The sequence below is a fragment of the Typopeltis vanoorti genome, chromosome 15 (genome assembly GCF_054136105.1).
Source record: "Typopeltis vanoorti isolate ZY-2024b chromosome 15, IOZ_Tvanoo_1.0, whole genome shotgun sequence".
NCBI lineage: Eukaryota > Metazoa > Arthropoda > Arachnida > Uropygi > Thelyphonidae > Typopeltis > Typopeltis vanoorti.
In genome coordinates, this window is record NC_143563.1 from 7,179,119 (window position 1) to 7,196,732 (window position 17,614).

Consider the following 17,614-nt stretch of genomic DNA (forward strand, 5'->3'; position numbering starts at 1 on the left):
TCCTTATGTAAACTCAGATTTTTCTTCCCTTAAAGCAGTCAAACAGGTCCTGTGAACATGCATATCTGCAGACAAAAATACTCACCCTTGAGGGTGCAGCAGAGGAGTGGCAAGCCAGCTGCATTAATTGCCTGAAACCCCTAATTAGGGGGACTCAACAAATTCAAATCGACCAGCCAACCTGACTGTAAAAAATAAATAAATATTGGGGCGGGAACTTAGCCCACCTGTAGTATAAATGTATTATAGATTTACTACCTTCTTGGGTGGGAAACACATTTAAAAAAAAATTATTTACCAGTTTCTCATAGAAATAACAGGACTAGGTGGCTACCTTGTACTTTTCTATAAGTTATTCTAAAGCTGAATATTTTCTTAGTAAATTAATGGTATACATTGCATGCCCTTAATTTAGGTCAGCATTTTATCTTGAATAATAGTTTGATCTTGTTCAGTAATACTGGATTCTATATAACTGTCATTTTTCTTAAGTTCTCACTTTTCTGTGATTTAATTGCATACTGTATTATCTAAAAAATTTGAAAACATTTGTCAGAATCCATAAGTATAATAATAACACTTGGGATTTTTCTTTGGGTTGGCAGGTGAGGAAAAATTAATCAGACTTAAAATTATTGGATATGAAAACAAGATATACTAGAGGATAATCTTTATAAGGTCTTCTGTTACATGGTCATTATCAAGAAAGTTCTTGATAATACTGATCATTAACTTTTATTTATTTTTACTGACATATGTACTTTTCATAGGTTTCGGCCATAAATTAGCAATAATCCTAAAATTGTAAATTATTGTCGCTTAGTTGTCCTTTTGCAGCTGTTGTGACTCAAGGATTGTAGTAATACTTTTGAAATGCATGGAACAATGATTTGAACATGTCTCATCTCAGTCAGTGAATACCATAATTGAGACTTGGCACGTTAAGAGCTCTTGTTGGCCCTGAGACTTCTTTGAGTCTCTAATTTGTTCACTTTTTAATTATTTCACACTTAAAAATTAGGCAGTAAAAGAAGTGCACTCATGAATGTGGGTTGTTAACACGTCAAGCATCAGCATATCACTTGCATGACAAGAAATACATATTTTCTTTACTTTGAGTGTGAAATAAAAGACCCAACATTTTACTTTTTAATAGAACATGTGACATTGCAATCAAGAGAACAAACACATTAGGCACAGTGATTAACCACTTTAATGAAAGTATCATAAATATTTTGTAAGGAAACTAACAGTACATCATGTGTGTACAGAACAAACAAGCAATTCAAAGAGGCAGCATACAGGACAACTTCTGTTTATTTAATGAAATAGTTGCATGCATATATATATATATATATATATATATATTTTTTTTTTTATTTTTTTTTTTATTTATATATCTCTGATTGGTACCAGTGGAGATTGAACTGCCCACTCAGTCTCCAAAAGTTAGATAAGGCTAAATGGCCTCGCCTACTCCCCGTATACGGGAATAAAAAGGCGTTAGCTGGTTTTTTTTTCCTGATATATATATATATATATTTTTTTATTTATTTTTTATTTCTGACATTTACATAGGATGGGAATCTCCCAAAGTTTCAGGGAAGAGAGGGCAATTATTCTGATTCAATTAGGCCAGTATAAAAGAGCTTCAAAACTTTCTTGAAGAGATGTTCATATTTAAATCTGCTTCTATGGAGAAAGGGGAAGCTTCATTTCAAAGGATACTGTGCTTGGTATCAGTATGTTGTGCAAGACCAGACTTCTGGGGGTTTAAGATATTAAGTGTCAGTTACATTCACAAGGTATTTACTCGAATATGACTCGCCCTCGTGTATATCTTGAATCCCTGATTTTACTTTACAAAAAAAGAAATTTAAATGTTTCACATATAGTTTGCACATGAAACAAGTTTAAAACTTTAAGAAATAGATAGTGAATGTTGTTATGGCAGTTTCAGATATTTTGGAATTTAGTTGAAGAGAATTAGCATTTCAACTCAACAGTCGTTGGTTTGCCTTTGTCGTTGAGTCACGCAATCTTTTGTTACCACACCAATCATATGCATAGAGATGGAGGCAACCAGCAGAGGAAGTCATGAGTAAAAGCATTGACTTCTACTCGATCTTGGATTGCGCAGGGTGGGGTTGGGGAAATTAAGATTAAGAACTGTTGCAACTAGATTTTGAGAGCTTGGAACATGATTTCTCCAGAAATAATTAATTTAATTATGGAAGCATTCTTGCAAAAGATTCAAACATCACGTGATAAAGGTGCATGGCCGATCGCATAAATAACGTTGATAATTAAAATTTCAATGCATTCATTTTATAAATAATGTGAGCAGTTATAAATTATAATGAATACTAAGGATTTAATTATAAACGTCCATTTAATTTTTATCTGAGAAAGTTTAGCTTCCGAAAATTCCCCCATATATCGCACACCATGATTTTTTAATTTTGGGAAAAAAGTGCGAGTTATATTCGAGTAAATTATCTGGTAAATGCCAGCTAGAGACAGAGGCTAATGTGTATATCTTTTATAGATGGTAGGAGATATACTTTACTTGTTGATAGGAATGTGAGTATAAGGTGAAACTTCTTCAAGAGTTTGTTTCAGAGACCCCCAGAAATATATGGGATTGGAGCCCTGCATTCTTTTGAATTATCCTTTGGTTTAGGAATCTAAGAATCAGTTATCTGTTAGAGCCATTTAATTCCATTAAAGTTTTGAGAGTAAGAAGCTCTTGTAAGAATGAAGGAGAAGAACACAACATTTGTAACAATATTTGTGTTTTGGCATTTGTAGAAGAACCCTAACATTCTGAGGGAGGAGGAACAAGTTCTGTTTTGATTCCGCTTAAAAATCCTTATTGATTTCCTCTATGATGTTCCTATCACTTATAAGCTCCACATCTCATCTTTGCTTCCCAAATTTTAAAACTTTTCCCATTATCACTAACATACAAGTTAAACAATAATGGTCCTACCAGTACTTGCCCCCTTTTTTGGGGATAATGATTCTTCTACACACAACTTCCTTATACTTATCAGACAGTCATTCTCCAGTCCAGTTTACTAATCTACTATCCAATCCCATCCCATCCATTATCATCTTGTCATGATGCAATTTATCAAAGTTCTTTTCAGAATCTAAATATAACACTGTGTATGTATCACCCTTATCCAGTGCATTTGTCACTTTGTTATAATAAGTTGAAACATGATCTTCCTTTATCAAGCCCATGCTGACCATCAAAAAGAATCTACTGTTGTCATCCTAATTCTGTATCTTGTCCTGACTGACTTCTCTAACATTTTAACCGCGACTCAAGATACACACAGATTGGCCTATAATTTGAAGCCTTCCTTATTCACCTCTGAAGGTGAATAAGGAAGCCTTCACCTTCCTTATGAAGCATAACAGTTTTGTCCTCTTTCCACTCCTTTGGAACCTGGTCCAGTGCAAGACTTGAGAATGTACCCAAAACTGTTGATAACTCCCTTTGAAACAGGTGGTGCTATGTCATCAAGTACAGCTAACAGTCTTATTAGCATCTAATTGTGAATGTTCATAGGCTGTTTTGCATGTTAATTGTTAGAAAAACCAAAGATAGTGAGAGAGAGAAATCTTATTTTACTTAGCCTTACTTGAAAAGGGTCTAATGAAGTTCCTCTCATCAAAGATAAGATTTGAATCTTGTTCTCTTTTGTAAACAACACACAAAACCAGTCATTGCAGTTCCCTAGTATGAGGCTTATGTTATAGTACCTTTGCAGCTTATAAATTTCATTTGCATCTTCTAAAGAAGTCATTTTTGATTATTCTTAGTACACCTCATTTTGAAATTTACATTCATTAATAGCTACGAGTAGTCACTGAATTCACTTTACCATTCTGATTAGTCATACTTTGGACTATTCAGTGTTTACTTTTATCTTGAATTTGATTATTTAATGATGTAATTTCAATAGCAACTGTGATTTTGTTTGATGTCTAATAAAGTGTACATTTGTTATTTGACCAGGAGATATTACTTTTATCTTGAATTTGATTATTTAATGATGTAATTTCAATAGCAACTGTGATTTTGTTGATGTCTAATAAAGTGTACATTTGTTATTTGACCAGGAGATATTGATATTCTTTTTTTTTTATCCATGATTTCGCAATCCTAAATGTATTCTGTTATAAGAAAATTTTCCATTAGCCATGCTTTGGTTACATACAATGTATGAAATATTTTTCTTTTTAGGACAAAGTTCCTCATTGTCTTCAACAAACAGTGCCACAAATGCAGCAATTAATTTATCTGTCCAAAGTAAATGTAAGACACGTATAAGTAGAACAACCAAAACTCCACCATGGAAATGATTGAGCTTGATCATTGTCAGATGCTTCATTATGGAAAGCTATTCAGCACACTGAGCGTAGTGTTTTTTGTAGTAAAGCTTTTATCTAACTTATTGATGTATATAGCATATACTAAATTAAGATTATTTTAGATCTGTAAAAGTTTTATTTTTTGATGGAATTAAAATGGTTTTACACTTTGTTTTATCCTCTTCATTTTTTTGTGGTTACTGTTAAATAAGTATCAGTTCAAAATTTAATAGGATATATTAGATCACATATTGCCAAGCATACTCTCAACAACCATTTTATTGCTTATAGATAGGCTTAGGTGCTGTTTATTCATAATAGTGCTTCCCTGTATAAAACAACACCAGATATAAAAATAGTAATTAATTACTGAAAAAGAGAGCCAAAAGGCTTCACTTCTGCAATGCAAAATTATTCAAATTGAGTGGATATTGAATCCAACATTATTTCTTAGCCAAATATAAAAACAAGAGTTTCATGCCGAATATATAGACTATAAAAGTTTTGGCAGATACAAGCGTACGCCAACCTTTCATGACAGGGCAACTTGTAGTAAAGGCCTTCCCCTATCTAACCTAGCTAAGTGACCTCCCCCCATAATGTATAACATCATACATCTCCTGGGAGATGTGTTTTACATTATGGGAAAATACTAATGACAGTGATCGGAGCTTGCTCCATCTCTACTAGGAGTTGCCCTGTCATGAAAGGTTGGCATATGCTTGTATCCGCTGAAACTTTTATTGTCCCTTTTATTTTATTGTATTATCGGCATGAAACTCCTGTAGTTTCCATATCCGGTAAGTTTCTATATAATGTTGGATTCAATATCCACTTAATTTGAATAGTAATTAATTTATAAGTTCATATTTCACTAAATCTCATACACGCTCAGTATGCTGTAGAAAAAGTTCATATTGTTACTGAAAAGGAACTAATGTCCTAACAAGGCACTGTTTAGGGGCCAGATAAGTGTTAATTCAGAGAAGTTAGGCTAAATGTAGTATATTAGAATTATCTTTGGAAAATTAATTCAGGCATATTTGTTGAAGTTAGAAAAGTGCTTCATAGCTGATTCTAAAAATGGCTATAACGATTTCTGTGCAGCAGCAGCACAGTTAACCTCTTCTTTCACTGAATTCAGTGTAAAGGAATATTCAGAGCATAGTCTGCCAGTCCTGACTTGCTGTGCAGATGGTTGTGAATGTAATTTTTGTGTTCTTCAAGGCAGATGTTAACAGATCTGCAAATCTATAGAATGCTGGCTAAGCTTCAGCTACAAGGTACTTTATACACTCCAGGTTGTGAAAGAAGATTGTCTAATCCTTGGGAGAATGGATGAAGTTACCTGAATGTATATGTGGTTTGAAAGCAGCATAGAGATTATATGTTTGTAGAGAACTTCAGCTATCTTTTTCAGATGTACCTTGAATATTAAGGGATGGAATGGTTTTAAAGTGAATAGAATTTTTAATAAAAGAAGACAAGTTACCTGTGAGTAAGGGAGAGGGAAGTGATTTTACTAATTATATGATAAGTTGTAAGTGGGACTGTCCATGCTATTAACTGTTGAATGAGCAGAGTATTTGGTTTGTGAATTTTGGGGACCTTATATATCTGAGGTGATTTGGGATGGTAGGGTTTTAGCTTTTTGATAATGCCTTTTAGGCCAAGATGTAACTTTTTAAAAAAAAATAATTTATACTTTTCTTTTGAGATTTGGTAAGATCGCAGTTTATAATCTGATATGTAGAGGAGTCCTTAAGAAGATTGCTCAGTTTTTCTGTTATAATCTGTATGAACCTAATACCTTTCCCTTTGTCCAATAGTTGACGGCATAGGCAGTCCCACCTACAAATTTTCCAAACAATTCAGATTTACCAGTTATTTTTCATTGTTTTGCTATTTAACTTTGTGGCATTGACATGTTAGATACATTTTTAATGCTTTTAAACAGCCAACATCCTTTGCCATAAAAAAAGAAACATCTGTATCCCACTTTCTAGACACTAGTGACATGATTATCAAATGGTTCATTATCCTTTCCTGTTTATAGAAAATCCTCACATGTGGGAATTACTTTACATAAGCAATCATACCATCTCCCATCCCAATAATGTGGCATTCTCAAAACACTTATGCACAGAGATAAGGCTAGTTGTTCGAACGACACAGCCTTTGAAACTGAACTCAAGTAACTTGGCAAGATTTTTTTTAGCTAAGATCCCTATGAACAAAGGCATAGGAACAATTTGTATTGGAGCAATTGCATGGCATCGTGAATGGCAAGATATTTTATTGATTATCGAAATTGTCACCAGGGCTGTACTTATGCACAGGCATGCGAGGCTCTAGCTGGGCCCCAGAAAATTAGGGCCAATTTAAGGGCTCCAAACAATAAGGAGAGGTCCTAGAGCACTAGGCCCCACTGGGGTCCTGGTGGGACCCAAGGCACTAGGGTGCCTTGGGTGATCCTGCTATCCTTGGGAAAAGTGTAATTACGGCCCTGATTGTCACTATAAAAGACTTAGCTACGAATTTACCAAAGATATTAAAAGCCTGGTACTTGTTTAATTTTTATTGTGAGCCATTAGTAGCAGAGGCTCTACCAATCGACCTTAGCTATAATAAAATTGTTATTGAAAGTATTCTGCCCCCATCTATGAATCCTCATTATAGATAATGTTAAATCTTTATTTTTTGAAGTTATATAAGCTTATAGGCATTTATCAGTGAATACTTTTATGTACATGCATAGTTCAGTGCAGTAATAAATGGCACAGGTGCATTACATAAACACCAGCAAGCTGAGCCGTTCCTGCAATGTCAGTGGCAGGTAGTGGATAACTTATTGATATGATAAAAAAAATGATCTGGCCATAATATATATATATATATATATATATATTTATTTTTTTTTTAAGTAGCCTCATTCAGTAATTTTATAACTGAATTTTGTATGGATAAAGACCAGCAGTTGCTCATGTTTTTTGGAGGAATGATAGTCGCCAGTTTCATGGAGCAGTACCCATGAAATTACCTATAGAAAAGGTAGAACAAGTATGAGAAAATAATTGGGAAAGGATAATCTGGTATTAAGTGAAATTCCTTCTTTTGGATAGGACCAACATTTTAGGGAAATTTTTGATGCACCATCACTGATAGTGTTCTAAGAATGGGTAAATTTTGGATTTTTATATCGTATTCAGAGTTGTATAGATGAATAATGTCTTTAAAAGGCATTACCATAAGTGTAAGTCACTTAAAGAAGATCAAAGTGTTTTGGTGCCATATAAATTCACATGTTGTCCTTATCTTATTAGAGATTAACAAGGAAATTATTGTTTAATACATTTATTACAGAAGACTTGAAGCTTAAATCATTTCACTAGAACAAGATTTATCAGATGGAAAGAGGAATGGAATGGAATGGAATTTGAGATTAGTAAAAAAAGTGGTAAAGGTATAGTATTTTAGAAGGAATGCAAGTGGAAGCACAGCATATTAGAGTATTCTATAATAATTGGAAAATCTGAAGAGTGGGAACTATCCACCATGACATGTCATGAACAACCATAGAAGAAATTGGCAACTCAATTGTTTATTATACACCAACCACACAATCGCTACTACCATCATGTTGAAAGTTTATTTTACACTTGGTTAGACTATAAATTGAGTTTAATCCTTTATCCAAGTGTGAGCAAACAAAGTTTGCGCCTGAAAATGTCTTCAGGACTGGGGTAAGGTAGTACAACACCGGGCGACTCGTAGCAAAGGTGGACCAAGCTAACATCACTTCTAAGTATCTCCGATAATGCAAAACACATCTCCTTGCAGATATGTATAGCATTATGCATTAAGGGAAGGGCCACTACCCAGACTAGTTTCGACCTTTATTGAGGTCTCTTCAGTGGGAGCCAGGCCCAGAAGTGGAGATACCAGGCAGAAGCAATGGCGAGGTCATCTATACCTATAGGAGTTGCCAAAAGGTGTGCCACCTTTTTATTAAATTACTCTGGATTTAGAGAAAGATGTCGAAAGTTTATTTTACACTTGGTTAGAGTATAATAAATTTAGTTTAATCCTTTATCCAAGTGTAAGCAAACAAAGTTTGCACCTGAAGATATCTTCAGGACTGGGGTAAGGTAGTACAACACCGGGAAACTCGTAGCAAAGGTGGACCAAGCTAACATCACTTCCAAGTATCTCCCATAATGCAAAACACATCTCCTTGCGGATATATAACATTATGCATTAACTCCTATAGGTATAAATGACCTCGCCATTGCTATTGCCTGGTATCTCCACTTCTGGGCCTGGCTCCCACTGACGAGACCTCAATAAAGGTCGAAACTAGTCTGGGTAGTGGCCCTCCCCTTAATGCATAACGTTATACATATACATATCTGCAAGGAGATGTGTTTTGCATTATGGGAGATACTTGGAAGTGATGTTAGCTTGGTCCACCTTTGCTACGAGTTTCCCGGTGTTGTACTACCTTACCCCAGTCCTGAAGATATCTTCAGGTGCAAACTTTGTTTGCTCACACTTGGATAAAGGATTAAACTAAATTTATTATAGCTGCTGCCATCAATTGTATTTTGTAACCGATTTGCTTGTACGAGGGATGAAAAACCTTAGTTTCCGGAAAAAGAACGCTTCTATATACAGTTAAGATACTATTATTATTACTGAGTTTTCTATTCACTGCAGATTCAGTATACAAAATGCTGATTACATCCATTTTTTTTTTATATAGTTAGTTTTAATTTTATCTACAGCTTTCGAAGTCGGTATTTGGCTTATTGCGGATATTGTTTTACTGGCCATTAAACTGTGTAATTAGATTAACAATAAAATATTAGTAATATTTATATATTAATAATCAAACTTCGATTTTGACTTCGCCCGCAAGAACAAATCACAATTTCTAGTACGGTAGTATAGAGGAGCGCTTCCCAAACTGTGGGCTGCGGCCCTCTTAGGGGCCGTAAGTTTTGTTGAGGGCGGGCCGTGAAATAATGAAAACAAATTTAAAATGTTTAAGACTAAGTAGATATTTTTTTAATCTGAAAAGAAGCGTATTTAATTTTTATTATTTATTATTTCTTTTTTGTTCTTTTTTATATTTTAATGGAAAAAATCACACATTGATGTTGGTTTCAAATTTTGCTTCTTGCGTATTTCGGCGATGAATGAATATTAATAAATATATGCTTATTTATATAAGTTTCATTTCAAAGGTATTGATAAGAAACACAAAAAAAGATTACAAACGCAAAATCTCGAATATAAAATGTATTGAATATAAATACAATAAATATTATAATCAAATATGTCTATATTACGATTTTTTTCCCGATGGGGGCCGTGAAATATTTTAACTTTTTCCAAATGGGGCCTTGCCATCCATAAGTTTGGGAAACACTGGTATAGAGGAAGGAACTGGTGAAGGCATTGAGGAGTCACATTGGAGAAGTGATGTCCGTAGGACTTGTAGAATCAGAAATTATTTGTTTATTTACTAATCCCAGAAGTATTTGAAATAAGGGGAACGAAATTGTTGCATTAGTTGAGTTTATATGTCCCAAAATTGTGGGTATAAGCAAGACATGGTTAGATGAGGATGACATGCTGACAGGAATAGAGATGGATGGATATGATATTTTCGTGAAGACAGACGGGCTTTGAATTATAGGCCAGTCTTTGTCTGGAGTTGTGGTTAAACTGCTAGAGAGGTTAGTTAGGACCAAAATTCAGAATTGGGTGACAACAGACAAATACTCTGATGGTCAGTATGGGCTTGTTAAAGTAAGATAGCGTTTTAGCAATCTGCTTACTTATAATAAGGTGACAAAATGCATTGGATAAGGGCGATGCATATATAGTGGTATATTTAAATTTGTGAAGGCCTTTCATCAATTGCCACATGACCAGCTTTTAATTAAATTGGAAACGGATGGGACTAGACAGATTAGTGCGCTGGATTAGAAATTGGCTGTCTGATAGGTATCAGCGAGTTGTCTATGGAGGAGGGACATCAGAAGAGGTAAGTTACTAGTGGTGTGTACACCAAGGATCTGTTTTTGGTCCATTGCTGTTTAATTTGTACGTAAATGATATTTGGAGAGATCTGAAGAGTGATATGCAGGCAGTTCTTTGTAGATGGAAGTTGAGGATACTGTGGCTTTGCAAGAGTATCCTCAACTTATTCAAAATATCAAAAAAGTATTCAAAAAATCCTCAAAATATCGGTGGGAATATTTTGGAAAAGGTAGAGGAGATGAGAGTTCTGGGAATAATTGTGAACCTAAGATTTTGGGGACATATTGCTAAAATTGTGAGGACAGCATAGTGGATAATGGAATGATGTGGAGGGCACTGACTTGTAGAAGTAAGGATGTTATGGTTTCCATTGTATAAGGCTTTGATCAGGCCACATGTGGATTATTCTGCACAGATTTGGTCATCTGGTTTTCAAAAAAGATCAAGATGTACTGAAGAAGGCCCAGAGACGATTGACTAAGACGATTTCTGGTCTGTGGAATGCTGAGTATGAAAACAGATTGAAAAAAAATGAAGTTTGCAGAAATTGGTGGATAGGAGAAGGAGGGGGATATGATCGAGACATAAACTGTTAAGAGGTTATTACCAGATTAATATGGAGGGGGGGTTTGCATAGAATGGGTGAAGACAGGAGAGAACAAGAGGTTATCTCTGGAAGCTCTATAAGGAGGGGGATATAATCGAGAGTGTTAGCAGGGAAAAGGAGCAGATTTTTGCATGGAGAGTGGTGAGTAATTGGAATGCATTGCTCAAGAATGTGATGAGCGCAGAGACAGTGAACACATTTAATGCATGATATGAAAAACTGCGTGTGACAGTGGGACCTCCCGCGATGAGTCTTTTAACTTCATTTGATAATAATAGGATCCAAAAGTGTACCACTTTTGGTGTACAACAATTTCTCATATTATGAGAAATTTTATGAGCAAACAGAAATCAACTGAGCCTCCTTTAGAAGAGCATGTTGGAGATATCACCAATGGCAGAATCAGGCCCTCGGCTCTGTCCAGTCATGTTCTTAATTCTGTTGATTCCATCGACCAATTCACTGTGCACCTAACGAAGCGAGATGAAAGAAACATTTTGCAATCAAATTAGAAATCTTTCTCAACATTGCCTGCCATAATGTGAATCTCAGCTGCAACCTTCCTGATTGTCACACCTCTGTTATTCAGCCATGGCGTACACGAGATCCCAACCTCGTTCACGTGCTCGAAAATGCAAATAGATCGAATTCCTTCAAATGATAGCAGTCCGTTTTTGATTTAATATTATGGCAGTTATGTTTGTATGTATTTTATCTCTGATTTTTTTTTCACGTTTTTGTCACACGATAAAGTCTTCTAGTAAAACGAAACTAGTCGTATCTTTTCAGTAATTAATCGTGTAACTAGAGCAAGGTACCTAAATTGTCTAGTTGTTAGCTCATTCATAGTATGTTCGATATGTTACCAAGATTACGTAGGTGGGAGTCACATGTAACATACAAACATAGTACCAAAACCAGTTTACTGCAATAAAATTTGTGCAGCACTTTTTCTTTGTCTCGAAATTTTGGGCCCATCTCTCAGGGCCTCACTACACGCTTTTCTGCTGAACTACTAATCACATTAATGAATCCTGTTCAATATTCATCGGAGCTGTTAAAAAATGTTAGTCTAAAATCTGATCTGATCTACGACGACTCTAGCACTCATTAACTAAAATTAGTGTTTCCCAGTACGCCTTGGGTAAAATATAAAAATATCGTCAATTAATTTAATCTCGTAATAGTTTGATAAACATCAAAGATATTGCTTCGTACTTGCCTTTCTATTGAGATTTCCATAATCTTTTTCCTCTGATCCCAGCCAATATACTTTCCCATATGAACTCCAAACTGTACATAGTAATCTAAACAAAGTCTAATTATAATTAAAAATAAATCATTTAATTAATTACTTTCTGCTATTTTACTTTACTACATTTAGATTTCAAAGATTTAAAATTGCAATAGTCTATTTAATAAATATACTACGCAATACAGAAATTTGAAAATAAATTTAAAATATGGGATATATCGAAATGGTTTTCTTCCACCTTATATTCCGATTCACAGGTCAAGCTTTCCATGACCTAGGAATCCAAGCTGTTTTCAATAAATGGGACCAAGTGGGCGTTCAGAAGAGAAGGCTAGCGACCAGGTGTTAATCCTCCGACGTCAATACTTCGTCTTGGATCACAGATTTCAGAACAAAGCGCAACAGCTATCGCAAGCTACTTGCTTGGGCTCGTGTGTGTAGATTTTTCGAGATCTGCCTTTATAGCAATCAGCCGAAGACGATTTATATCCAGAAATTAGCGGTGTTCAGAAATTAGCGGTGTTTAATTATTTTGGTCAAAATAATTCAAGAGGAGAGTAATTTTGCATGCGTGTTTTTTTTTTTCTGGATATCACAGGTAAGTGAATATTTTAGCAACTACAAATGATAAATATTCATTCCTGATTACAGCTAAAATTACTTTTTAAAAAAGTAAAATAATAAAATGTTATTGCTGATTATTACACGTTAATCTTCCATTATGCGTGCTTTTGCTATATCCGACCAAAAGAATTGACGAAACTCGTATCTGGTCTGGTCATCAGTATGATAAAAGTACAGTGCGTAAAATTGCACTGCGATCGATCAGATAACATTTTTTACTTGATAACAAATTGTTATCAATTTTAAGCTTCAGAATTATGAAGTTAAAATAGTTGGTAAATCTCAACATAGATTGAGAGCTTAATTAAAAGAAGTTTATTTTGTAGGGGAAAAAAAATTATGTTCCCGTTATTTGAATGGTTCGTTAGAGCAATATTGGATTCCGGCTCTGAATTTAACTCTGCCAGATTTTCATTGGATATCAAGAAAATCAGTAATATTCAGAAAAGCATCACTACGTGAGTTAAATTCTGATAGTCTCGAGAGAGACACTCGCTATAGTTTTATATTGTAACATCATCTAAGAATAGGATACTTCATATTGTTCTTTAATTTCTTCAAAGACGAAAGCAAGATGACTGCCTATTAAAAGCACAGATAACTGCATTCTCTTCTGCATGCCCTTGTGCTCAGAAAATCAGATTTACACTTCTCAGATGTTGTCTTTACAATACGCTATGCTCATGCCACATGTGCCGTACAAGTACAAAAGGAAGCAAACTATATTCAGCCTATGGCCCAATGGCATAGCTAGATGGGGGAGGGGTGGAGGTCCGCACTGTGAACCTTTTTGAACTATTGCAGTTAATTCCATAATACAGTCTTGATAACTCATTTCCAAATATTGTACTACCCCAAATTTTCCTCACAATTGCTGTAAGTGTTGCTAGTTGTGAAAGGAGTTTTTCTAAATAAAATTGATTAAGAATTACCTACATTACTATGAAATAGACTTCGCCAATGTCATCGATGATTTTGCTAACAGAAAAGCAAGAAATATAACATTTTAGAATGTTGAAATTAAAGTTTTACTTCAAGAATAAACATAGCGTTTTAATTTATTTCCCTATACGTCGTTTTGACTTTTTGTAGTATTTTTGGTGTGTATTGAGAGGGGCGGCAAAAGCTACACCACTGCCTATGCCTAAAATGGAAATAAAAGTTGGTCAACAAACTATTACTCATCATCTTCACCTCGGTTTTTTAGAAACTATGGAGAAAGCTACTTATTCTCAACTTCTTTAGTCACTTATAGTCAACTTCTTTATTAACCAAATGCTCTCCAATTAATTAGTGACCCCATCCATATGAATTTCACCTTTTTTGTTCTACAACAAATCTAAGTTAACATTATTCAACACTGCACACCAAGCCCTGGAAATATTTAGAGAAAACTCTTGCAATCGAAGTTGATACATCCAAAAACTTTTCGAACGTGCCTGGCATAGAGGTGGCCTTTGTCAGTTTTCCCTATGTCAATTTTGGCATACCACTTTACCACTTTTGTCCCATCACTACACAGCTTGTCCAGTTTAATAAATTTGAATTTTTTTCTGGAGATCGTCATTAAAATTGCAGTTTCGCCTCTTTGACATTGCAAGGATAGACTTTAAAAAATAACACTTAAAAGTTTTAAAAAAATATGAAATTTAAACCACCGGCATTGAATGACAAAGCCACCGGTTAGCATACAGGCAAAACAAAAACTAACGCTACAGCAGAACGCACGCCGGGTCTGAGACGGCAAGCGTCGCCAACATGAAATTTTTTTATTTTCTCTGAATAATCACTGCAGATTCGATATTTAGTTTCGAACAATGCGACTCCATGGTTATACAAATTACTGGTATCCATGATATTGATATACGATTATTGAATAATAATTTATGATTGATCAATATTAAAGTATATTTATGATTTTTATTAAAACGGGACAAAATTGACATTTTCATTAAAACGACGAGACGGCAGGAAAATATATATATAAAAAAAAAAACAGCACTGTCCTGTTCAAAATGGTACGTATTGTCAGCCTTTACATAATGAACTGCCCAACATGATATAATGTTGGATAATTTCCTTTCTATAAATTTCTTACTTGTCAGAGTCTTGATGGCTCTGTACATTTTCCCCCTTTATATTAGTGATCTTCTCTTTCGTTAATCCTAAATGTTATCAGCAGTTTGTCTGGCACTAGACTCATCTTTTTCACTTGGCATGCCTTGTAATGCTCAAAAATTTGAATATAACTTCGAGATCATCTATAATCAATGCCTTAAACACTGATGTCCTTGTCGTATTTCAGTATGATGACGGCAATGTTCTTGACTGCCACAAAAACAGCAGCATTTTATATAATATAAGAACGATCATATTTCCCCTCCTTTCATCTTTAATAATACCCGAGTGTTATCAAAATATTTAAAAAAATTACTAATATTCAGAAAAGCATCACTACGTGAGTTAAATTCTGATAGTCGCTAGAGAGAGAGAGAGAGAGAGAGTCTCCACAGTTTTATGTTGTAACATCATCCAAGAATAAGATACTTCATATTGTTCTTCTTTAATTTTTTTAAAGATGAAAACAAGATGATTGCCTACTAAAAGCACAGATAACTGCGTTCCTTGGCTGCATTTTAATCCCTTACTGAATTTAAAAAGAAAAAAAAATGAAATATCAAGAAATTCTGAATTTATTATTATTAATTTGTTGAAAATGTGCGTATTAATTTACTTCCAGTGAATGAATTTGTTTGAATTATGATAATATTTTGATTTTTTAATAATTTCACTAGAATGACTTACACTTTGAGTCTTTCTGGGCACAAACACATTTCAGTCATAGTTTCTTCATCCTCCAAAAAATTAGGCTTACTTTTTCAGCTCAAGAGGCTACCTCTCTCTTATGCTGACAATGAATATCTAACCTGTCCGATTCTTTAATGTTGTTCTTATATTTGGAACAATGCCGCTTCAAATCTCTTGATGCTATCCAGAAGAGCGCAATTTGGTTAATTACTAAGCGCTTTCACCTCAGTACAGTCACATTATCATAGACATGCTGTTTCTATCCTGTGATTTGTCTATTTTTCATGTGCCCTCTTCTGTCGAATTAGTCCTTATCACTCGTCCACATTTCTTTAAGCCTCTAAAAATTCTAAGGTGATGTCAACAGCCACATGGTCTTGCTTCAAACTCATCGAATCAACTTCTCATCCTCTTTCATTCCAAAGTCTTTCTTTGTTCCTTGAAACATTTCACCCCAAACTTTTCCACACTACAATCACACCTCTCCAAGAACATACAATTGGCATTTCTTTTTCCTGAATGCCATAAGAGGCACACAACGAAGTTACTCGGTTATGTTTATTTCGCTGATTTCATAAAATGAGCGAAGTAAACTTTCCTCTATGAAATGACGACGCAGTAATTGTTGAACTTCATGTCTTATCTGGGGGAGATTCTCCATCTTGATTCGACACCACTGTATTCAGACACCCTCTTTGCTGCATTTGCGGTTTCACGAAACTGCTCAACAAGTCCCGATAACGTGCAGCGGTGACATCCATCATGTCATCTTCGACATGATGGATGTCGAAGATGTCATCTTTTAAGTGACATCCATCATGTCATCATGAATGTCTTCGAAGAAAAACAACCCTATAACGAACTTGGCAGTAAATTCTATCCATACTGTGACCTTTAGAAAAAGTAAGGGAACTTGTTGAAATCCCGGGGATTCTCTGTAGCCCAGAGGCGGCAGTTTAGAGTGTTTATTGCTCCACAGACATGAAAATGTGCTTCATCACTCCATAAAATGTTCCAAGGCCAATCCTCGTCCATATTCATGCGTGTCAGAAATGTCGACGCAAACGTTTCTCAGACGCTGACATCTCTCGTTTGCAACTCGTGTGTGGCTGAGTTTATACGGGTAGCACTGCAATGCTTCAGGCAAAGTTCTTTATACTGTTGTGTATGGCACATCTAATTGACTTGGTACGGTATGCATACTGCACGAACCTACAGCATTCTCATTTGACTGCTCGACAAATCCATTTGCAACATGCCGTACTGTCAAACTACCTTTCTCTACAAATGAACTATGCGCTACACTGCATTTGGTCTTATTGGACCTTTTCGCAAATTCTTTAGGCGTCTGTACTCGCAAAGTACTGCTGCAGCAGCATTTTCCCCATTCTTACAGAAAACTTCACAAGCAAAGCGTGTGCAGGAAAAGTGAGACTAATCGAGGAGCAAGAATGACTCTACAGTCGAATGACTGTAGAATCATTCTCCTATGTTTACACCACCTTAGTCTGACGTAGTATGCAAAATTCACTATTTTTTTTTGTCATTTTTTGTACTATAACTATTTTTTATTGTCAAAATTTCTTCCCATCTGGCTAGGATATGTTTGAAGATATTTCGTCCAATTTTTCTTTACAGAATGCTCTGAGTGGGCATTTTTAATTTGAGACACTGTATATATGACGCAGAATTTCAGTATTGCAATAGGTCACTTAAATTATCAAACTGTCGATATTAATTATGAACTATGTTAGGACAATGTTTTATTAGAAATTTCTTTTAAATTCTTTTTTAGCTTTTGCAATCTTCAAGTAGGAAATGATTTTCATTGTGTGGTGTGACACTCCACCAAGCCGTCATGGAGGCCTTAGCTCAAAAAAGTTTCA

General features: G+C 34.9%; 2 protein-coding genes and 1 long non-coding RNA gene across 7 annotated transcripts in view; 2 read left to right on the forward strand and 1 right to left on the reverse strand.

Annotated features, from left to right (window-relative positions):
- The window catches only part of LOC150098334 (centrosomal protein of 41 kDa-like), a 188,136-nt gene extending 183,564 nt beyond the window's left edge, over positions 1–4,572 (forward strand). For 3 of the 5 annotated variants that reach the window (XM_090405327.1, XM_090405325.1, XM_090405326.1), the window contains one exon: positions 4,259–4,572. Coding sequence is in view for 2 of the 5 variants with exons in the window: in XM_090405325.1 (XP_090261451.1) it covers positions 4,259–4,377 (119 nt within the window). In the remaining 3 variants the exon portion in view is untranslated. The remainder of the gene's footprint in view (positions 1–4,258) is intronic. The other 2 variants (XR_016549515.1, XR_016549514.1) reach the window with 1 other exon arrangement.
- Positions 1–17,614, reverse strand: part of LOC150098335 (uncharacterized) — a 214,604-nt gene that overhangs the window by 27,772 nt on the left and 169,218 nt on the right. The window lies entirely within an intron of this gene.
- Positions 12,711–17,614, forward strand: part of LOC150098336 (uncharacterized) — a 124,368-nt gene continuing 119,464 nt past the window's right edge. Inside the window, exon 1 of the mRNA XM_090405328.1 lies at positions 12,711–12,894. Within this exon, the coding sequence (XP_090261454.1) occupies positions 12,864–12,894 (31 nt within the window). The 5' untranslated portion in view covers positions 12,711–12,863. The remainder of the gene's footprint in view (positions 12,895–17,614) is intronic.